This window comes from Cucurbita pepo, chromosome 13, assembly GCF_057944985.1.
Source record: "Cucurbita pepo subsp. pepo isolate OVF chromosome 13, ASM5794498v1, whole genome shotgun sequence".
Classification (NCBI taxonomy): Eukaryota; Viridiplantae; Streptophyta; class Magnoliopsida; order Cucurbitales; family Cucurbitaceae; genus Cucurbita; species Cucurbita pepo.
This window is the reverse complement of record NC_141810.1, coordinates 11,743,502-11,767,670: the sequence shown is the minus strand read 5'-3', so window position 1 is coordinate 11,767,670 and position 24,169 is coordinate 11,743,502. Positions and strand designations below refer to the sequence as shown.

At 35.3% G+C, this 24,169-nt stretch overlaps 3 protein-coding genes and 1 pseudogene across 4 annotated transcripts; 2 read left to right on the top strand and 2 right to left on the bottom strand.

The window, feature by feature from the left end:
• The first annotated feature begins 3,186 nt into the window (after window positions 1-3,186).
• On the top strand, window positions 3,187-5,274 carry LOC111808950 (protein BASIC PENTACYSTEINE2 pseudogene; annotated as a pseudogene). The gene is made up of 2 exons (XR_015411445.1): window positions 3,187-3,326; window positions 4,165-5,274. The product of XR_015411445.1 is annotated as a protein BASIC PENTACYSTEINE2 pseudogene (transcript).
• A 1,753-nt stretch (window positions 5,275-7,027) lies between these two features.
• On the top strand, window positions 7,028-9,104 carry LOC111808379 (protein BASIC PENTACYSTEINE1-like). Its single transcript, XM_023694311.2, has 2 exons — window positions 7,028-7,203; window positions 8,032-9,104. Exon 2 carries the CDS (start codon window positions 8,037-8,039, stop codon window positions 8,880-8,882), a length of 846 nt encoding a protein of 281 aa, XP_023550079.1. The 5' UTR covers window positions 7,028-7,203; window positions 8,032-8,036; the 3' UTR covers window positions 8,883-9,104.
• A 522-nt stretch (window positions 9,105-9,626) lies between these two features.
• On the bottom strand, window positions 9,627-13,631 carry LOC111808378 (65-kDa microtubule-associated protein 6). The gene is made up of 12 exons (XM_023694310.2): window positions 13,126-13,631; window positions 12,582-12,779; window positions 12,218-12,490; window positions 11,913-12,128; window positions 11,677-11,832; window positions 11,444-11,603; window positions 11,197-11,348; window positions 10,962-11,049; window positions 10,771-10,844; window positions 10,616-10,690; window positions 10,170-10,524; window positions 9,627-10,032 (listed from the first exon to the last, which is right to left on the bottom strand). Exons 1-11 carry the CDS (start codon window positions 13,198-13,200, stop codon window positions 10,186-10,188), a joined length of 1,806 nt encoding a protein of 601 aa, XP_023550078.2. The 5' UTR covers window positions 13,201-13,631; the 3' UTR covers window positions 9,627-10,032; window positions 10,170-10,185.
• Window positions 13,632-20,572: 6,941 nt separating this feature from the next.
• Window positions 20,573-23,760, bottom strand: LOC111809462 (DNAse I-like superfamily protein). Its single transcript, XM_023695927.2, has 8 exons — window positions 23,641-23,760; window positions 23,368-23,543; window positions 23,185-23,283; window positions 22,437-22,689; window positions 22,183-22,367; window positions 21,564-21,672; window positions 21,125-21,276; window positions 20,573-21,038 (listed from the first exon to the last, which is right to left on the bottom strand). The coding sequence occupies exons 1-8, from the start codon at window positions 23,659-23,661 to the stop codon at window positions 20,750-20,752; spliced, it is 1,284 nt and encodes a 427-aa protein (XP_023551695.2). The 5' UTR covers window positions 23,662-23,760; the 3' UTR covers window positions 20,573-20,749.
• Between the last annotated feature and the right edge of the window lie 409 nt (window positions 23,761-24,169).

The following is a 24,169-nucleotide window of genomic DNA, read 5'->3' as shown; positions in this document are numbered from 1 at the left end:
AAGATACATCAAAACCAAGAAACACATGACATAAACATACAAACACACAACAAAACGAAAGTAACATAACACATCCAATTCTTGGGTCAATTTTGATCGATTTTATTCGTTGAAGAGATAGATTTTTGTCCTCTGACAAATTACGTAACGTTTTGCTTTTCGTTTGTATATATTTGGGTATTGTATTTTATGCGTATGGAATTATTGGTGGTGGTTCTGTTCATGCATTGAAAAGCTCACCCAAATTCTACGTACATACTAAAGAAATAAAAGGTCAAAATCAGAGACAATAAGAAACAACACAAGCAGAGTGAACCTCATTCATTTGCACACCACAACATTCATACACATATGTATCTATGATTTAACACAACTCACTGCTCCCATTTAATGCCCACAACCTCACCATGTGATACCACAATGTTTTCTCTTTACTATTTACCTTAAAATGTGTACTATTTTGAAGTTGGAAATTGGAAAGATTCTTGTCTTTCTCTTTTGTTGAGTCTCTGAGATTCTTTTCATGACTGATGTTGTGTTGAAAAGATATCTCTATGATCCAATTGATTGTGTAAAGCACGTAATAGCAATGGAGTTAGAGAAAGTATATTAAAAAAGGTATTTCTTTTCTATTCTATTAATATTATATTAGTATTAGTTAGTGATCTTGGTTGGGTGAGTCATTTCTTCCGTGATAAACTGTTGGCACCATTTTATCCCTATGGATGGAGGAAGAAGCGATGAGTTTTGGATTTTAATTCGAAACATCTTGGGTTAAATTCTCTTCGACTACACAATGGTTCTCTCTCTAAATTTTTAAAACCGTAAACATGTTGAGTTTATAAATTCTAACCGAAAATGTAGAAAAGATGCTTAATTTAAATTTGAGATCTCCAAGAAAATAGGCTCAAAATCTATGGAAAACCATGCATCAAACGTTGTCATAGTTAACTTACTTCGATGGCAGTGAATTAGCTCTAAACTCGTTCTAGAGTTATTTGACTCCTTAAGGATAGGTAAAGTTACGCATAAATCTCATGAAATACACATAATTACTCCTATTTAGATGTATTTAAAAGTGCCCTTAAATCAAGCTAATTCTGAAGAATACACTCTAAAGCGGTCTAATTAGTGTTGAATCGGTCAATATAGAGGTTGAACCGGTAATTATGGTTGAATCGGTCAATATAGAGGTTGAACCGATCAAAGTCGGGGTATGTAAGCGAACTGGGCGAGAATCGGTCATGATCGGGTCGAACCGACTCAAACCAAGCGTTACCGGACGAATCAGGCGCGAACCGATCAAATAACAGTGGGCTGGCGCGAATGGGCTTGGGGCATGCGGTCTGGGTTTGGGGCGTGCAGATTTGGGCTGACACGTCAACTGAGCCAACGGGTCAGGTCGGACGGCAGTTGCTGGAGCGCATGCTTGGGTTTGGGTCGGATCGAATGTGGGCTAGGTCTCCTTCTTCGTTGTAGTTGCTAGTCGTTCCTCTTCCTAGTGACTCACACAAAGACCGGCGGTAATGACTAAGTTGATTGGCATCGCAATGGTGGCAACGAACGACAGGGGGTTGACAATGGTTTGTGGCGGAGTTGTATTAGCGGAGAGGGTGAGAAAGAGAGAGAGGGAGAGAGAAAACGAACGCAGGTGGCTTTGGACAACAACAGCGGCGGTGAGAGTGGCCTGACGTTTGTCTTCAGTGGTGCGGGCTGTGCGGGCGACCCGAAAACGAGGAAGAGGGACAAGATAGATCATTTTCCTTGGATTGGTACAATTGATCGGTTGTAAAGCCTCAAGTTTCCAGTAAACTTCTCATCAAATTTCTTGAACTTTGCTCGATCTCCGGTCATGTGGTTGTTCACTTCGTTGTCTAGGTACCATGGTCTCCACTTGGTCTTCTCCATCTATGGAGGGGTTTGCCATAACCTTTTCTTCATTGAGCATTAACACGTTGGCGTTTTCTCGGCCAACATCAATGTGGGCTCTTCATCATCCGTGAACATACGGTTTGTCTCCTCATCGCTCCTTGTTGCAACACTCTGCCGCATAATGCCAGTATTTTATACTAGAGTAACCCTTGATCATACTCTTGTCCTTTCGAGGGTTGACATTTTCATGGGTTTGTAAGGTATTGTCAAGGCCTCCTCTGCCACCACGTTCGCGGTCACGTCCACGACCTCCTTTTTCTTTGTTATGGCTGCCACGTCCGCTCCAACCTGAAAAAGAAGAGTCATTTGCATTCTTCTTTTTCGTCCCCTCATGAACTTTAAGATGACCAACAATCTCCTCAACCGTCATGTTCTTAAGGTCGCCGAACTGCTCGATGGAGGTAACAATCTACATGGATCTTGGGGGAACTGCTCGAAGGAACTTCTTTACGATGGAGATCTCCTCTACCACGTCGCCAAATGAACGGATGCCGCTAACGATCGTCGTCAACTTCATGGCAAAGTCGTCTATTCACTCACCATCTTTCATGCGGATAGCCTCGAACTCACTCTTCAAGGTCTACACCTTTGCTTCCTTGACACGTTCCACACCCACATGTATTGTTTATAGCATCTCCCACGCTGTTTTTGCTGAGTCCTCTACCAATAAGACAAGAACGTCCTCCAGGATTGCTTGGTAGATGGCGGCAAGAGTCATCCTATCCTTACGCTCCTTAATGTCACCATGCTTGATGGTGTCCCACACGCCCTGTGTCTATAAGTTAACATGCATCTTTATCGATCATGGATCATGCTGCATAGTTACTCTTGATTAGTAATAGGTACTAAAGCGTTACACTCCCCCTCCATTCCGCTCCTTCGCTCCTTATCGTTGCTACATCTCTTCCGACAACTGTGTGTGGTGACGACATTTGTTTCGACATCCTAGCTCTGATACCAAACGTTGTAAATTGGGCACGATCGAAATATGTCGAAACAAATAGAACAACAACAACATGAGAGATGAGAGAACTTTTGAATAGAGTAAATTAGTATTTTTTGTTTTTGTTATATAAATACCCTCCATCTCATAAGTATTTACCGTAGAGATTGCAAAATAAATACAGTAATAATAAAAAAAAAAAAAAAGAAAAAAAAAGAAAAAGAAAGGGTAAATAAGTTAAGATACAAAGGATTTGTTTAGTAAATTTTTGATGGCAGAGTTGACTGCCTCTGGGTATAAATAAAGAAGTAAATAAATAAATAATCCCTTTCTTTTTTTCACTCACTTTTCTCATCTTTTCCTTTTCCTTTTCCTTTTCCTTTTCGTCTCTCTCCTTCTCAGTTTCTCTCTCATCCGTCAAAACCCTAAAGTGTGGTTTACACCCATCCCAGTAAGTTTTCTCTCCCTGTCTTTGTCTCCTCTCTCATTCCTCCCTCTCTTTCTCTCTCCCTCTCTCCCTCTCTCCCTCTCTCTCTGGGGTCCTTTGTGTGGTCTTTGCCCATCACTGACATTCTCATATAAATATTGCTATTTTCCCCATTTGTTCTTTATTCTTCTTCTTCTTCTATATCCTCTTTTATTTTTTTATTCTTTTTCACTTCCGATGAACTCTGATTTAGGACGCCTTATTCCATTGTGTTTTCTAATCCCTGATTTTGGTTTGTGTAATCCTATGATCGCAATTTTGGATCTCTAATTTCGCTTCTTTCTAGGGTTTATGGCGGAAATCTTTATGTTTGCCCTTGATTTGTTTTTTCTTTTTGCCATGTATGTATTGAAGAGGGACTTTAATTAGATAGAAACGCCCCCCAATCTTTAGTTTGTTGGTGGGGTACTGGAATTTCCTATTTCGGACCTTTGAATCGAAAGTGTGGTGTTAAATCCACCCATTTTGGCTATCGAGATCTTGTTGGAATTAATATATAATGCTCACTGTTGTGTTTGATGATTACTTCCGTGTTTTTTAGGTGCTTTGCAGGGCTGCTGACCAGTTTTTTAATTCCTGGGAATATCGAAGTTATGCTATTTTTATGATATCCACTTACTCCCCCTCATTTTCTATTTTCTTTTTATTTCTTGGGTGATTCAAGTTGATGCCCCTGTTTTTTTTTTTTTTTTTTTTTTAAGGTTTCTCTTGGTCTCATATGCTATGGCTGATATGTTTTGGACATGGGAGTTTCTCGAGTCTAAAGTGTAATTAATCTCTGCTTATTGTGTTGCCTCTGTAGTTCCAATGGATGGTGATGCGTTGAACATGCGTAATTGGGGTTACTATGAACCATCCTTGAAACCGCCTCTCGGTCTGCAGCTCATATCCACAATTGCTGAGCGAGGTGTGAAGCATTTTCTTCCTGGACGCGACCCTTCTGCTATTGTTAACATTAATGGAGCATTTCATTCACGGGAGTCTGTTGTTTCTGAAGCATCAGTACCAACAAACTGGGCGAGGGATGGTTGGATGAATCATCAAAGTGACAAGTTTTTCAATATGTTACCTCCCAATACAAGTTATTCTCTGCTTGCACAAACTTCAGCCCCGCAACCTTTGCCAATTTTACAGCCACACGACACATCAAGGGATGAAATGCTCCTTAGGATTGAAGAACCATCTGTGAAGAAGGGAGGTAAACAATCGAAGAAACGACAGAATGGAGGTGCTCCCAAAACCCCAAATCCAAAGAAGCCTCGAAAACCCAAGAATAATGATCCTTCAGTTCAGCAGGTGAAGGCACCAAAAAAGAAGCTGGACCTTGTTATAAATGGGTTTAATATGGACATATCAAGTATCCCAATTCCTGTATGCTCTTGCACTGGAACTCCTCACCAGTGTTATAGATGGGGATATGGTGGCTGGCAATCAGCTTGTTGTACCACAAGCTTATCTGTTCATCCTTTGCCCATGAGTGAGAAGCGGCGAGGTGCAAGAATTGCTGGTCGAAAAATGAGTCAAGGTGCTTTTAAGAAGGTCTTGGAGAAACTAGCAGCTGAAGGCTATAACTTCTCTAACCCAATTGATTTAAGAAGCCATTGGGCAAGGCATGGGACCAACAAGTTTGTCACTATCAGGTAGATTAGCAAGGTATGATGGTAGAGTGCTGAGTCTGTTTTACATGTATATATATCTGTGGCCTTTTGCAGCAATCTTGGAGTGTCTTTAGCTGGTAAGTTTTGCTCTTGATAGTTTATGGCTTCATGAACTTTGGAAATTTCCATCCTCTTCAATCCTGATTCGCTTTGTAGTAGTAGTTCGTGATTTATTGGATTGTTTTTTTAATGTTTTTTTTTTTCTTTCAATCGTTGTCTTGGATCAGTTATCTAATTATCATTTAACCTTTTCATTCCCGAGTACTTCAAATTTGAATAACAACAATGTATTAATTTGAGTCTCTTTTTTGTTCATGAATTAGATTATTTAGAATTTGGCAGGTTTATATTGTTGTAATGCATACATATTAGAAGTTGAAACATGAATGCTGGATCTGATGCCTGGTCGTCATGACATTGTATAACTCTTTTCTGGAATTTGTTCTAGTTTGTTATGAAATCCTGCAATATTTTATCATCAGGGCTATCTTAATCTCAAATTGAGTCCTTTATTGTTCATGCATTGGGTAGATGTGAGATTTTTTGGAAACTGCCTGAACATTGTTGTAAAATGTAGAGTTGATTGATTACTGGAGGATTAGAGGAGAGTTCACAAAGTAAATGGTTACTTGTTTTGTGGAAAAATTAAAGGGTTATGCACAGTGGTTAGAATACTCTGTTATGTGCATATGGTTTCTGGTAGGTATTCTGAATCTCTCTCAAATCAACCATGGTGAGTTTGTAAAGGAGCAAGACGTCCTGGTATGCTAAAATAGTTTGGAAGGACAGTGCTGGAATGACTTTCAAGTGAAAACATCTTGAAAACAGAGCATGATTCTACAAACTAAAGTTGCTGTAGAACTTTTGTTAATTATCAGAGAAGCTTTAGTTAGTAGGATCATGCTCCAGGTTTGTGTTTGAACATGAATGCTAGTTCTTACTATTTATATGTTATGATATCAATTCTTTTATGTATGGATGATAAGATCCCATTGATCTAGAGCCAATTCCATAAACTTATTGGAGGGTCTCATTCCATAAACTTATTGGAGGGTCTCATTGGCGTGCATTGAAACATATTAGTAGCTAGAGGAAAAGAAAGCAAAAGTGATTCTTGTAGTAGCAGGGAGCAAAATGGGAGTAGCCTAAACTGTGAAAAGGGGGTTGTCCGTTCTTGAGAAATGATAGAGCACGCCAACAGAAATAAAAGGTGTTTCTAAATGAAAGGTGTATGAAGAAGATGGGATGTATGAATTATGATTGCATCACTATGACACCAACATTACAAAATGAAAGGTCAAAATCAATGTTTAGACCCTAAATTGTTCTAATTCAAACAATCTAATCACATAATAACAAAAGGTGGATATTTAAAGCTATACCATTAATATCAAAGCATTACTTCATTAGATATGTCATACTTTGTGAATAATTACTTCATAATATTGACTCTAAAATTATTTCAATTATAGACTAGAATATAAATTTAGTTTGAACTTTTAATTGGTATATGAGTAGAATATAAATTTAGTTTAAACTCTTATATACCTTCATGAACATTTAAAATAATAATTTTTAAATTTAGTTCAAGAACTTGGATATTTTTAAAATTTACTCTTCTATTCAATCAAAGATTTAAATTTACTATTATAATTTATTGTGCAAAGAAAAAATTATGGAGAAAGTAAATAATATATATATATATATATAGATAGATAGGCTTAAAAGTGAAAGAGAAAAAGAAGAGGAGGGGCATGAAATGAGAATAAAAATAATAAAAATAATAAATATGGGGTTGTCTCATGTGCAAAATTTCCTCTACTTCCAAACATGACAACATGGTAGATAGCCCTTTGTTTTTGTTTTTGTCTTTTTTTTTTTTTTTTTTTTTTTTTTAATATTATTAATAATAATATTATTTAAATTATTAATTTTGTTAATAAATAAGAAATAAAAAAATATATAAACTTTGCTTTGCTTATCCTTTCCCTCTCTCTTCTTATTTTAAAGCGATAACTACTTCTTTGATAGATACCCATTTTTAGCTCTCTCTCTTTCTCTCTCTTTCCTCTCTCCTCTCTCTTCTCTCCTCTCTCTCCTCTCTCCTCTCTCCTCTCTCCTCTCTGTCTCTGTCTCTCTCTCCAGAAGGGCAAAACCCTAAAGAACCGTTTACACCCACCCAAGTAAGCTCTCTCTCTCTCTCTCTCTCTCCCTCCCCTCCTTTCTCTTTCTCTCTCCCCTCCTATTTCTCTCTCTCTCTCTCTCTCTCGAGTTTGAATATAAGGGTCCTTCTTGTACTATTACGCCTGTTATCTGCAAACCAATATAAATATGCATTTGCTTCTTCTTTTGTTTTTGTGAATACCAGATTTCTATTCTATTATTTTCTTCAGATCTGTGCTTTTTCGGATTTGCCTGCTTTCGAAACCCTAATTTCTTCCGATTTCTGCATCATGGATGTCTGAGATCTCATGTTTTCTTTACTTCCACGGTTTTTTTTTTTTTTTTTTTTTTTTTTTTTTTTTTTTTACTGTTCTGGATCTCTGTTTAGGGCTTCTATTTTGCTTCCCATGTTGTCAATGAGAACCAAGTCTTTATTTTCTTTATTTGGTTGTAATCTTCGAATATTCGAGTTCAGGACCTTGGAAATGAGATCCGAACCCTAACTTTCTTGATTGAATTTTTTTTTTCTCTCGTTGTCTCTGTTGAATTGAATGATAGATCTGGAATCCTATTTAATCACCAAATATCTAGAAACAAGATCGATCTACAAAATTAGTGTTCTAGATCTTTCCATACCAATTTTTCATCGTTCCCTTTCTCTTTACTTGTCCTGTTACTTCTCCTTTTCCTTTCCCATCCAGTTTTGGGTCTTTTTTTCTTTGTTTTGTTTGTCTTCATTTCAAAGCCATTATTATGATGTGGTTCAACAATCGCCATCCATATACGGTTATTGGGAAGGTTCAAAACCTGAGGACTTTTCTCTTATTGATGTTATGTTTGATATGTAGTTCTCATGGATGATGATGCATTGAACATGCGCAATTGGGGATATTATGAGCCGTCCTTCAAAGGGCATCTTGGCCTGCAGCTCATGTCCACTATGTCTGAGCGGGATATAAAACACTACTTACCAGGCCGTGATCCTTCTGTTATGGTTAATGCTAATGGATCGTTTCATCCTCGGGATTGCGTCGTTTCTGAAGCTCCGGTACATATGAACTATGTGAGGGACAATTGGGGAGGTAACCCCAGAGATAGGTTTCTTAATATGTTACCTGCCAATCACAATTACCCTGTTATTCCAGAGACTTCAGGAGCTCACTCCTTGCAGATCTTGCAACCACCCTCTTCTTCTAGAGATGAAATGGCAGGAAGTAGAGTTGAAGAGCCTCCAGTGAAGAAGGAAGGTGGGAAAGCAAAGAAAAGACAGAGTAATGAGGCTGGCCCCAAAACCCCCAAAGCTAAAAAACCGAGGAAACCAAAAGATACTAGCACTGCTGCTGTGCAGCGTGTGAAACCACCAAAGAAGAACATTGATCTTGTTATAAATGGGATTGATATGGACATTTCAGGTATTCCAATCCCTGTCTGCTCCTGCACTGGAGCTCCTCATCAATGTTACAGATGGGGATGTGGTGGTTGGCAGTCTGCTTGTTGCACTACCAATATATCAACTTATCCTTTGCCCATGAGTGACAAAAGACGTGGTGCGAGGATAGCTGGGAGAAAAATGAGTCAGGGTGCGTTTAAGAAGGTACTCGAGAAACTAGCAGCTGATGGCTATAATTTTGCAAACCCAATCGATTTGAGGACTCACTGGGCAAGACATGGTACCAATAAGTTCGTCACAATCAGGTAGAGAGACTAATTCTGTTGGTAAGTAAATGGTTACGTCGTCTGCTTGAATTGTGTATACTTCTGCAGAGCTCTGCTGGTAGTTTGTAGTTCATGAGTTTTATTAACATTTCATAATTGTTTACAATATTTGGACACTGAAGTTCTTTTATTTATTTTCCCTTAGCTTATGTGATACGTGCAAGCAAACCAAAAAATTTATCTAGATGAACTTCCATTTATTTGAGATTCCTTTTTAAAGTATTCATGTTCTTTGTTCCATGTTGAAAATTAGTATCAGATCTTCCTAGATATTATTGGAGTTTGTGACACTTTCCCCTCCTTGTTGACGATTAGTGAACGAGGGGTAAGGAAGAACACAGAAACAACATCTTTAAGTTATCAATGTTCTGAAAACTCTCAAATCACAATTGGGTGATTTCATTTTAGATCTTTTGGAATTGCTTTATCAGAAACCAAGAAATTGTTGAACAAGCTTTAAGTTATTTGGAGTGAAGTTGTTGGTTTGCTTTTTCTTGATTTGGATATTGGCTGTTACATATCCTCCCGTAGAAGCAAAGTTGAAGTGTCCTCCTAGACCTGTGTCTTTCTCCCTGACCAAGCAAGCTCGCATTATCACGAGCTTTGTTAGATAATGTAGTTTCCCATTGATTATCTGCGATTGCACCTGTCTGGGGCGATCAGTAGAAATGGAAAAGAGCATGTCAAGTCCTGACTCATGTTCGAGGGAGGGGGATCGACCAGAGCATGGCTAAAACACACCTGAATTATTATGCATCTCCAAAAGATAAATAATCTTAAAACAAATGGTTGTTTTTGTTTGAGGAAGATAAATATATACAGAACTCATGAAACACTAACAAAATCCACAGAACATTGTGGTCGCAATCCCTATTATATCAATCTTTCTATTTCTTCAACATACAAGACATTAGATGCATGGTTTTGAGCTTCTTATCTGTTATTGTCCCTACCTATTTTATAACATACAGGGGGCTGGCTACTTACTAAAACACCGTCTTTTAAGCCTTCTTCTAGACCTGTTAGTCGCACTCCTTCCTTCGAGTCGTTCTATCAGTTTATAATTTGTTTCATATTCACAAGGTTGCTGATTCATCTATACGAATATCCAGTTTGTGACCGTTGCATCCTTCCTGCAGAGATGATATACGAGCTCCTGGTTAAAAGCTAAATTCACTCACAAATAGAGCGAAATTGGAAATGAAAAGAAATGTTTTATCCTCTTCTTGAAACGTTAAAACAAAAGAAATGAGCAGTGAGCATAACATACCATGATGCATTGAGATTTAACTCTGGGGAGGGGAACCTGTGTCAGATCCTTCATAAATGGAAGCATATGACATTGTATCATCCCTGGACATTGCCACAAAGTTCAATGGTGCAGTAGACAACCTCCTCATTTCTTTGAAGTATCCATTTTGGCGACCCGAATATGATCTAGGAGTCAAGAGCTCTGGGGTCGCTCCACCAACAGAGTTTCGACGAGGTGTGGGTGTCATTGATCCATTCCCATTCGCTCGATATCCATTCGTCTTCCTAAAGCTGTTGCTCCTCCGAGGACTGGGTTTAGATCCGTACATAGCTTCCTTCTCAGTGAGAAGCATATCTTGGAGTTTCTTTTGATCCTGAGAATGAAACACTTTCTTTTCAGGAAATGACAGTAAAGAGAGAACTAACCTGATAGTTCAAAATAAGAACATAAATAAAAGTACCCACCCTGTGTCTCCTCTTCTCCTCTTCTCTCTGCTGTCTACTTAATTTATAGTCTTCAAGTATAGCCACCAATCTCGCCTGAAAGAAGATGAACCAATGAGCTTTCCAATGCAAATTATGCAGCAGATGCCAAAAGAAACAGATGGTTTAATTCTTACCCCATCATAGAGAAACATTGTCTTCCTTTCATCTTCCCAGGCCAACGTTCTGTTTATCAGATTATCAACAATAGCTGAAGACAAACACCACTTGATTGTTAAAATTGATCAACCCAACTAAGTTTAAGGACAGAATGTTCCACTAATTGTTCATCCTGATATGAAGATAAATTACTTCCTGGGTAAAATACCTGGGATTTTGCTAACACTCAATCTCGCTCGCTCTGCTCGTTTCAGATTAACATGTGAACCTCTCCCTGCATTGTAACGATTCTCGTCCTGCGACTCGAATGACAAGATGTTAGTGCAACAGAGCAAGCATAAATAATCACGTTCGAAGATAAGCAAATCAAGTAGAAGAGTTCGTAAAGTAATCGACATCTTTCTGATGTTGCAGGCAAAACCAAACCAAAATACTCAGCTTACTTGATTATACTCTTCAAGCCATTTTTCTTCCTCACATGCTGATAGCCAACGGTCTACTCTATCCATTATTTCTTTTCTGCTGGTGGCTTCTTCCTTCACGTTGACGATTTGCACTTCAATGTTTGCAAGGAGCTCAGAAGGATCTAGTAGTCCTGTAACACAAAAGGCATGTACATTAACCAAGTTTCTATCTCGCCTGACGACATGATCGAGAAATCGATTGATGAACAATGTAGGATTTCATTACCTGAATCTATCAAAGCATTTGATTTCTCTGGAGCTGTGCTAGGATCTGCTTCAATGTGAGCCATTCTACAAATCTCCTCTAACTCAGACCTCCTCTTCAGGACGAGTTGTTTCATTCGACCCGCTTTTAGTTGAGTTAACCTCTCAACTTCTGCTGATGCCTAGAGACATCAAAATATGAGAATTTTCATTTCGAAGTCAGCCATGAAAATCATATTTGAGAATACTTCAAACCTGTTCAATTGTCTCTGTGGAGAGAAGACCCGGTTCGGTGACTTCTGTTTCGGATACACGCATGATGGAAGTAATCCGCGAAAATTTACGCTTTTCATCATGTGATGAATCCATCAAATTCCAAAGCTCAAATAATGATGTCAAAATGTCCTTCAACTGCAGGGTTGAAGCAAGTTATAAACTTAGTTGGAAAAACATGACAAGAAATCTCGAGCGACGACGTGCACGAGTTTTACCTTTTGGATTCGAGTTTTCCTTTCTGTTTTCAATGTAAGAATGGTGTGTTCTAAGCCTTCCAATGTTCTATTGCTGATATTTGTAGCTTGTTCGACGCTCGTTCTTTCTAAGCTCGGATGCACCTCGCTAACGGTCTGGCCGAAATCCAAACCAAGGACACTACAGAGAGAATGGACCTCACTAACATGTTCCAAAACCTTATGAAGTCGATCAGACTGCAAAGAATTTCATGACAAATGCAAACAATTCAAAACTATGACAGTACCCTCAATCGTATTATATCTTCAAGTTTCTATATCCAAACCTTCTCCTTCTGTAAGGTGCAAAGATGTGTTTGATACTCATTAAGCTTTCTCAAAGACAGGTCTGTTTCTTCCAAGCTTAAAGTACTGATGTTCATGTGATCATTAAGATGGTTGCTATACCCCGAGATCTCGACGCTGAACTTCTCGATTTGGGCTTTTATATCAGCAAATTGTTTCAAACGCTCTTCTTTCTTCTTCATCAATTCTTCTACTAAGGGAGTGACAGAAGCAAGCTTTTCTTTCAATGTTTTGGACCTCTTCTCAATTTGACTCTGCCACCAAAATGGTCATCAACAAACTAAGAACAATCACGAGGACTCAAACTTAAATGGGCTCCAAGCTATGAGGAACAAAGATCTTTACCGGAGAAGATAGTTCACCGAGAGCAGCCATCAATGTTGCAACCTCAGCCTCCTTCAATGCAACGGATTGATGGAGCCGCGCCTTGGCATTTGCAGCTTCCTCCACCTTTCGCCGGTACACTTCTAAGCATTCCATCTCCAATTCTAGGAGCATGCGGTCTTTGTCAGCTTCACTCTCGCCAATGTCGTTCCATATTTGCTGCACTCATAAGAATTGAGGTGAATTACAAACATAAATACATCGAACTACTACCTCCCAACCAGCTCAAGAACTGAAACAGAGAAATTTAGGACAAAGCAAAACAAGAGAAACAGAGAGGGAGAAGACCCCAAAAAGAAATTTTTTTCAAAAAGTACAAAATCAGTCTCTCATGTCTCTAAAAGATTGATCATCGCTAGCAGCAGGTAGCTCATAGCGCCGCCAAAGAACCCATCATGAGCCCTTCACTGAGAATCTCACAAACCCATCATTGTGAAGCAGATTAGAAACAAAAGAATGAAAAGTGGGAGAGAAAAGAAGGCAGTAAAAAGAAAAAGAGACCAACCTGAAGTTCCCTGAGCAAAGCATTACAACTAGAGCTCGTGCGAAGACTGGTAAAAGGGCTACCAACAGCCAACATCTTTCTTTTCTTTTCTCTTCTACAGATTTCGATTCCACCGCTCAAGAAATTCCCCAAACAGAAATCCCTCAAACACTTGTTAACTCAAGTGGGTGTTGATAGTTGAATGAACTCAAAAACAGAGGACGAAAACAGGACACATTCTTGAAACAACCTCTGTTCCATCAGATCTGAGTACCCAAAAGGCATTTCTCCGCCAACAAAGAGCCCATCTTCATATCTCTATCAAATTTGCTTGGCTTTTCAACAACCCTTCTTCTTTCCAGCTAGAAATTGAACAAAGAATGGTAAAGAAAATCTCAAAGCAAACACCCAAAAGGAAGAGCACAGAAAAACAGAGAAAAACGACAGACAGAGAAATGGGTAAAGTATCAGGGGAAAGAAATCATTGCCATCATTATTAGGAAAAAAAAAAAGATTATATATATATATAAGTAAAGGAAAAACTACAGCAGAAATAAAAAAGAGAGCTTTTAAAAATAATAAAAAGAAGAAGAAGAAGAACCGAAGCTAAGCAAAGCAGTGGATAAATAGAAAAAGGATAAATAAAGATGCAACCTTTTGGAATTTGGAGGTTGTGCTAAAATGCACCGACGTGCAGTTAACGGTAACAGATTTGGTGGTGCATTTTAGCCAAATTTGTAATTTCTAAATTTCTAGGGTTTGGTTTTTGGGTGAGTCACAGTGCACTTGAAAATTAAAAAAATAAACATAATATTTTATTAAAAGAAAAAGAAATTTTATTTTTTAGTATTTTTATTATATTAAATAACTGAGAAAATCAACCACCGCTTTTCAACCTAGCGCGTGTGTTGTACTGTCAAATAATAAGAGCGAATGCATTTCAAATATTAAACTGGCGCGTGGATGTGTTGAGAGTAGGCCCTTTAGTAGAACAGTTCTTTTTTTTTTTTTTCTTTTTTTTTTTGAGATAATAAATAAAACAGTTCATAGTCAGTCATCTTGCTGTTTTGATTTAATTTTCTTTTTTGTATTGTTTTAGATATCAAGTAAATAATTATTATAGAAATTAAAAAATTAAAAGGGTTGTGAAAGAATGATAATTTACGAGAAAAATTATTAATTTTGTGTCGCCTAAGTAACGAAAAATTAGTAATTGATTATAAAAAAAGAACGTCATTATCTCAACCAAAGTGAAAGCTTAACCTTCATTAATAAGACAATTAATTTCCAAATAAGACCTTAAAAACATCACATCATTCATATCTCAAGTTAATCTTTGATTTGAATTTTCAATTTATATGGTTAAATTTCTTTTAATAAGAGATGGAGATTGAACCTTCGATCTCAATTATTGTAGAGATAACTCTAATTATATAATTAATTAAGTTAATTACATGGTATCTAGATTTCTACCTAATTGGCGTAATTATTATATATTTTTTTAATTTCAATTTATGAGATAAAATAATAACACAATGAGAGAATAAAACTAAACTAACCATCGCTACCATGACGAAGGTTGAAAGTAAATATATCAAATGAACGTTTTTTTTCCTAATTTAAAAATTGGGAGGAATTTAAATTAATTTAATTAGATGCAACTTTTTAGGTTAATAATGGAGTAAACTCAAATTAAAGGTGTATTGTTTTTTAATTCTTGCAATATTTTACCTCATTTTGAAGATAATTTCCAAAAGGGTAGGTTTATAAATTTGGAAGGTCATCAGAGTTCTATATTGATTATTTAAGGAAAAAAAATGATAGATATATAAGTAAGAAATACTATACTTCCATATATTCTTGTGTGTGTCTGGATAAATAAAAAATTCTAAACTTTGATGGATTTTAGCATTCGAGTTTTGGATTCTAGAACATAATTGAATGATATTGAAACAGTGAGATCCGAGTGTAGAAACCTCTCAAAAATATGATGAAAAAATGAGGCGAAGAAAACGAAAATGATTGAATTCAAATACAACTCTAAGTGAGTTGGCATGGAAAGAAATAAATATAAGTTGGCATTCAAGGGAAACATTAATGATTCTCAACCTTTTGCACAAAAAAGAGCTTAAAAAGACAATATTTTTTAAAATCAGCAATTAAATAAAACCCTTTCTCTCTCTCACCAAATTCTCAAATTCCTAAGTTTGTTGATGGCTTAAATGAGAGACAAACTTATAATGTTGCACATGGAATGGAATTGATATTTAAAAAAAAAAAAAAAAAGCCTAAAGTTTTCATTTAATTTCCCTAACACAAACGTATTTAGGTATGTCAAAAGTTGGAGAGGGCCTTAGAAATTAACATTAATTAAGGAAACACATAAATGGGAGAATATATATATATATATATATATATATTTAATTGTTTTCATAAAATCCAAAAAAAAAAAAAAAAAAAAAAAAAAAACATTTGATCAATTATATATGGAAGAATTTATACTTTTTTTCCTTTTAGGAGGAAACGGTTACTTACTATCATAATTGTTTACAAAGTCAAAGGATTAAATGTTTTAGTGAAAAAATAATTACCTTCTTACCTTATTTTTTAATATATTTCTCAAAAATTAATTAAAATAAATTCATTTATATTCTTAATGTTTGTCCACTTGAATCCATTAAATTTATAAATCTGTAACTCATATAGAAAATAAACATATGTATGACTCTATTTACTATAAGTAATTTTACTATATATATTCATTTACATTTGGCCTAATACCCAACTTCTAAAACTGAAATGATTCTATCCATGACCCGCATCACTCAATTCAGCAACTCGATTTCGACACCCATGCGCTTGCACATGACTAACTCGTCTACCCGACCTGTTTAATTATCCCAACCCGACCACAACCTGCACCCCCTCTTTAGCTTTGGCTTCGGCTCAACTCGACATAACTTAGCGCAATATGACGGCTTTCCTTGGTGCATTCAGCTTGATTTGACAATTTTGACCATGTTTTTTCTATTTGGACCATTTCCTACCATTTTAGACAATTCCAATTTTTTTTTTTTTTTTCTTTCTTTTTGAGCTAAGGGTTTGGATTAATTGATGTCATTAGGTGAATGAAGTCCTTTAAGTTGTGCTAACCCAATATCGTGAAGGTATGTATGTTAGCCATAAAAGATATGTAAGCATACATATGCATGTCTCATAGGAATCCCTGACCAGTTGAATTTAAGAACTCTCATAAACATCTGGATATGCAAACCCGTAGTTTACTAATGCAAAAAAGACTCAAACCAATTTGATCTCATTCCAAATGATTGCAACTCTCGATAATTTGACCTAGATGTTGTTGAAGAATAAGACTTTTATATCTAAATATATCCAAAAACTTTAAAATGACAAGGAATCACTCACAAAAGAAGTAAGATTCGGATTACATTATTGATCAAATATTTAAGTCAATAACACTTGTTTGAGATTCAAATCATTCCACAAGCAAAATCGATTATGTCTAGTTTGAATTATTATAAATATGAAACCTAATCTAAGTAGAGTTGCAAAGAAATTTAATCATTGGTTAAAATAAAGCACAAATGCACTTTTTATTACAATTTTTACCTTCCATGAGTCATTTCAAGAGTTGTAACTTTCGTAATTATGACCATAATTAGTCACTGTGTAAATGTAATCTAAAGTAAATAAAACTGGCTTACTCGTGGCCAAATCAGAGCACCTGCAGTAGTTAACCCTACTTTTCTCTCTCCTCTTCATTTTCTTCTTTCTTTGTTTCCCTTTTTTACTAACCATAGGTAATGGATTAGGGACGAGGCTAAAATGACCAAAATGTCCTTGTGGGTTGACTTTCACCATTTTTTCTCAAATTTTGACTATTTTTTTAAATAATTATAGGGTCTCAAAATTTTCTCTAACATTTTTAGCTTCTAAGTCATCTTAAAGTTTGACCTCTAAAATCTCAATCCCTAAAATTTAAAATTAAAAGAAAAAATCAATAAATGAATCATCCCCAAAACTCAAAGTGTTACATTATTAAGGATGAAATGAGAAAAACCAGGTTGAATTTGATGGAGTATGACAAGGGTTTTCATATCATGTTGGTGTGTTGGTCCCCTTTCTCTAAGCCTTTCCCTCCACAACTTGGCTCTCCATCGCCATATACAGATGTGACATTTCATCTATCTAAACACCTATCTCTCCCTCTCTAAAATTCCATTTTATATCAAACCTCCACATTTTCAAAACTATAATATTTAGAAAATGCATCACACACATTAAATACTATCTTATTGATTGAGTTATGCTCGTGTTAATTGAACTTTTAAAACATTATTCATATGTTATTATACAAATAATATCGTACAATTCAGTTTTTTTGAACGCCTCTCCTAAGATGAATTTAGAGGACTTTAAGGTCACATTATTGCATTAATCATATGATTTTATGGGGTATTCAAAACCAACCTACTAATTGCTTTTAGACTATCCATACCTATAATAAACTCATCAAACTCGAAAAGTACTTTCGAGAATTAGAAAAAGATAAGTGGATAGATACGAAAACTAATTAAATTATTAGGGTTGGTTGGTTATAAATCATATCATTAATTGGCCCACACATTTTGAAGATTACACAAAAATTGGCTTGGTTTATAGACATAATAATACATTCCTCTAAGTTTGGTCACATTCCGTTTGACCCTTATCCTTACTATACCCACCATATCAAACAAAATTAAATGCCCATAATTAAGCTTAATATTATTAAAAAAAAAAACAAACAAAAACTACATATTTATTTTAAATATCATTAAAAGGTATGGTAATGTTTATATATATTATTAACAAATAAAAAGAATATATTACTCTCATAGAAGCTCAAATGCAATCCATTAGAGTGTATTTTCTCTCAATTATATCCTTCACCAATCATCACCAATCATGAGAATAAGATAACTAAGAAAAACTTAAAAGAACTAACATTTCTTTTTGGTGACTAAATCATAGAAATTTCATGGTTAAACATGGGTTTCTTGTAGCAATTTTATGTTGGGCAACTAAATTATTTTAAATTATTTTCTTTTTTAGAAAAAAAGATTCCAAAATAAATTATATACTTTATTAATTATACAAAAATGATTTACCTATGGTATAAAAGGAAAAAAAGTTATTATATTTGGTCATGAAAACCAATTTTATAGCTCATTATAATAAATTAGCTTATGATCGTTGAGTGTGTCTTTGTAACACTCGAACAAAGGAGGATCATATGAATGAACCAACATCTGAATAATAGCCATCTTAGAGATGGAATAGCTTTAAAAGAATTGAAAGCTTTACTTATATCAATAAAGTATACCTTCTTTTTTGTTGACTTAATTACAAGAACTTTATAGTTAAGTGTGTTTTTTAAGAAGTAGGTAGGTAAGAACCAAACATGGTGAAAAAGCTGGTGTTAGGCCTATAGTAATAGTGGGCCCCGTGTTGGTCGAAGTTTGAAAACAAATGTGAAAGAGGGTTTAGAGAGGTTGTAGTCAAAAGAAGTACCAAATTTAATTTTGAGAGTCAAAGAATTGGGAAATTGTGGTCATCAAGCAGCCCAATTCTAAACGCAAGGGGATTAGTCGGTGATGCATGTTATTTTTGTAAAAATAATATTTCATTTAATAATAAACACACGTGGCATTTGTCACAACCTATATTAGAATGTTGATTAAATTATAAAGTGATTAAAAAAAGAATGTCCAAAAAATATAACACGAGCGGTAAATTGGGATTCTATAATTGCAACAACAATAATGTTTGTTACATTAATTTTCTTGGATTCTATCCACTCCACCTACCCAATAATTTTATGCCACGTTAATCATTTCTGTCCCATATTTTTATATCCATAAAATATATTATATTCCTCATTTTACAACTAATATCTGTGCGTTTGTTTTCTAAATCTTACCATAAAATAGCCACGTTACTCATTTTGCTTAATAATTAATTACACCCGTCAATATTAATAGAAATGTATATTTACTATCATTGAGTTATGTGTGACGCCTGATGAATCAAGACCATGTTCATATAAAATTGATTGTGTAAAGACCCATGTTCAGAATTTGAATTCGAATTCGACACTTGATAGCCTCGGCATTCCCCTGCATCCTACGACAAGGTCACATTACCAACTTCTCACTTCGTAAGACTGAAGACTATCCCCATAAACTAACACGAGTATTTTCAGCTTGCTTTCTCTTCACTCACATGCATCTCAAAAAAATTCTTAAGAGTCACCTAACATAAAATTGGTTCAAGTAAAACACGTTTAACCATGAAGTTTCATTGAGGCACTGAAAAAGAATGTGCACTTGTTTGTATAGGTAATAACTTTCGTTTTCTTTAAGCTTTTCTTAGTCATTCTATTTTCAGAATTTCTCTCATTCGGTTATGGTCTCAATTCATTAATGTACTTCTCTATTATTCGGGTGTCACAAACCGTAAGAGAATATTTGCTAAGAAATGCTTAGAAGAATGGATACTTATTATCTATACCAACAACATGTACTTTTCTTTTCAATAACTCAATCATAGTAACTTCAAAATTAAACATGTTTTGCTCGAACAAATTTTATGTTAGTTGACCTCTTAAAAACATTAGTTTATAGGAACAGTTTTAACTCTTTAAAAAAATTTAAAACAAATAGATAACATGATCGTATCATAAGAGATACACAAAAATATGAGAATTATACAAAAATATGAGAATTATAAGATATCTAATCTAAATTCTAAATTCTAAATCACATACTATAACATTATATAATCATAAATTTACACAAAAATTTGGATGGTCAAAGTTTATTTATTTATTTATGTATTTTTTGGGTTATATATATATATATATAGTGGAGGCATTGGAGGGTGGAAAGTGGTGTTGGATGGAAACTTTTGGCGGGACCCATTGTTTGGAAACTTTGGATACAGCTTGCATTCCGCCGACGATAGAGCGAAATGAAATTAAACAAACTTTTGTGATAGCGATAAAGATCAGATTCAATGGTGTCAGAAAGGAGGGGCACTGATTGCGTACACCCCATGTACACTTTGTACCATGGAAGATGTGAGATCATGATTTGTGTTGGGCCACCTGATCCTCATCAGATGGTGCTCCATTCCCCACACATTTTTGTCAGTTTTCTTAGGCCCAATTATTAATTCATGGGCCTTATATCACTCAATTCAAAGCCCCACTCCCCCTGTTCAAATTTATCAAAATTACAAAATTATTATTGTACTTCAACCCTTCATTTAGGTTTCTATTTCTATTAAACTTTTTCTCAAATTTTGAGTGAGATCGGGTTAAAGATGAGAGAGTAACATGTACAGAATGAGAATTATTTATGCTCGGTTCATCGTTGAGCTGTAACAAAATTTGTAGAGTGCTTCGATTTACAAGTCCATCTTGAATAGGGACAAGGTAGAGAGAGCTTGAAAAAGGAATAAGAGAAAACCACCCAACTAACAAAAGAATATACAACATTTTCAGCTGCAACAAGCATCTAAATCTAAACTTATATTTAGATATATGTTACACATAATGTGGATTCAATTAAAAAAATTAATGTCATTTAAGGTGGTTTTTAAAGGTCGATTTATTCTTACATATGAAATCGGCCGTCGAAAACATCTCCTCCTCATCCTCCTCTTCGTCAACGACAAATGGAGCATCAGAATTATTCAGCTGCTCAAATCGATTCGACAAAAAGAAACCCCGCAAAGTTTTCAAATTTGTTATGGTTTCTACTTCTGCAGTAAAAATGGCCATAACAGGTCTATGATCGGATAGATTTGATTCCCCTCGATTGTATGATACTTGTTTTAGTCCCTTTCCGTTCCATATAATTCGGTCGCACCTGAATTTTGAAACAAATTTTGCGTTTTAGATTCGTTTTTGTAGAGGATATGATGCAAAAAAGAAGGTTAAAAAATGATATTATACCAGGCAGGGGCTCTCCTTTTTTCAGCTTTGAGACCATGTAAGCCTCCATAATAAACCTCTGAATTTGGATAGTATTTGTAAGTTGGCCCAAATTTGATGTTCCCTTCTTCCCATCCTTCCAATACTTGCCCATCCATCATCTCCATCTTTAGCTTCATTTCCAAATTTAAGAAACAAAAAAACTTTAATTAAATATATAAACTTTTTCGATTTTGTTTTCTATTTCGACCAATTACACGACTCTTCTCCAACTACACTATGTGCCCAATAGAATCCGTGACTTATTTGCATCTTTAGCAATCCTCTACTCAAACCACACGGTTCGACATGACTCGTACATAATTCTACATAATGAAAATATTGTCTCATATTTATATACTCATAACTTCTCGAAGGCTAAAAACTCGTGTTTGACATTTAAGTACATGAACTTACTTACTTGATCGTTTTGTAATAAAGTGTCCCAATCCTTTCTTTCAACCAATAATCTCGTAGTTTCTTCAGGTAGAGAAATTCTATAATTCAAGTCCCCAAACAATACCACTCGGCTGCATTCAACGAAACATAACATTAATCAATTATAGCCGATCGATTTTATCATATTAGCTAACATATCTAAAAAAAAAAAAAAAAAAAAAAATACTTAAATCAATTTTTATGAGTTAGAACACTTATTATTTATATTAAATTACCATTTTCATGGTCATTAACAGATAATATATTTATTTGTAGAAAATACAAAGGAATAAGGACAATTTGAGGTTAAGCAAGCAATAATGGAGCTGACCATATATTTATTTATTTATTTATGGATTTAATTTATATTAAACTAGCTTCCCAGATTTCTATTAATTAATATAATCTATTAAGATTAAAACCAATTCATATGGTTTTATATTATATATATATAAGATTAAAACCAATTCATATGGTTTTATATTATATATATATATATATATATATATATATATATATATATATATATATATTATTGTCGGCTGAGTTGGTGTTTTTTTAATATTAATTTTGTCGAAAAGTTGATGGCAAATGGAGCTTACTCATGTTGGAGTATTTTGTTGGGCAAATCAAGAGAAGGGCCCTTTGGAAATGAAGTGCGACATAATATGTCACAAACATTATCGTTTCTGTTCTTTTCATCTCCTTCTTTGCCTCCGGATGCCAAATGAGTGCACACAAAACAGAAGCTTGTTTCATGCAATCGAAACCTTACCGATACTGAGCCCTGAAACCAATTGGTATTAGAGTTTAAATCTTAATGGGTATCTACAAGAACACTAGTGATGGGTATTACCTTGTTGCCGAGGCAGCTCATGATGCCGCACCCAATGCATGACACGCTTGGACTTCGAATGAATGGATGGAGATCGCTTCGAACCCAAACGGATATCATTATCCCAACCATTTGCTTGCTTATAATACACTTGAATGTTTGGTTCACTTTCTTCTTTAAAGCTTCTCTTATCATTGAATTCCATTGTGAGCATATTTCCCTATTCTCTGATCCAAACACATTCGAGGCTTTCAATGGCACTATTTCTTGGAATCTGCATGCATGTCATTAACAAACCCTAATCAACATTTACGGTTCTATAATCTAATTCAACTATACCCAAACTCACTGTTAGTAGATATTGTCTTTTTTGGATTTTGAAGTTTCGTTCGGGATCTCACATACCCAAATTCAAAATCATGAAAGAGATAATGTAACAGCTCAAACCCACTACTATCAGATATTGTCCTCTTTGAGCTTTCCCTCTCGGGTTTTTCCCAAGATTTTTAAAACATGTTTGCTAGGGAGAGGTTTTCACACGTTTAGAAAGAATGTTTCATTCTCCTCCCCAACCGATGTGGGATCTCACATACCCAAATTCAAAATCAAGAGATAATGTAACAGCTCAAACCCACTGTTAGCAAATATTGTCTTTCTTTGCTAGGGAGAGGTTTTCACGCCCTTATAAAGAATGTTTCGTTCTCCTCCCCAATCGACATGGAATATCACAGATAAACAAAAACAATCCGAAAGTAAAAAGTGAAGTTACCCAAAAACGTAGATGTCACAAGAAATGTCCACCCAATCCTCCATGTCCAAATCCTCATTTGGTGCAACTCCTCCAACATTCCATGTACCAACAAAAACCCTAACAAAAACAACAAAGGAAAGAGATATAAGTTTGAAGTTGAAATGGGGAAGAAATATAAGGCATATATGAAGCAAATATTACTTGTAATTTTGGATGGGAGGCTTATAGAAGGCATTAGGGAGTGAAGAAGATTGAGCAAAGAGTGGAATTTGAAGCAAAGATGGAGAAGTGTTGTTGGATGGAATATCAGCCACAAAGCTATTGCTACCCAATCTCTTCTTCAAAATCTTATTAGCAACCAATCTTGGCCACATGACCTAAGAATCAAAAACAAATGGAAACAACAAAATCCTTACCAAAAAAACTCATGCAAATGCAAATGAGAGAAAGAAAGAGAGATAGAAGGGTTATTACTTGTCCATGCTTCCCAGCCATGGAGTGATGAGAGAGGAAATTGAAGAGGTAGAGAGAGAGAAGAAGAATGTGAAGAAGAAGAAGAAGGATGAAGAAAAAAATAAGAATTGGGAAAGGTCGCTGTTTGCAAGTTGTTGGTGATGATATTGCTTATTCTTTTACTTATTCTTTTACTTATTCAATCCCACAGGCAACCAACACATAGGTGTAGCTTGGGGTAGGCTTGCGTTTGTTTATTTATTCTTAATTGAATTTAGTAAGTACAAGTTGAAGATGGGTTCCTCCTCCTATACTTTTCAATATTCAAACCACCTTTTTATTGCCTCACTTATAGGGAACATTCTTATCTTTACTAACTCATCCTTCCTTGTTAGAGTTGGAGGATGCGTTTTTAGAATGTTTCTATAACGTTTTTAGATCACTACTTCACTAATATAAAACATTTGACCTTAGATTATATACCGTATCCAAAGTCCTTTAACGTCTATAGAGTCATTTGAGGCATAAGTTCAACGAGGAACTAGCTACC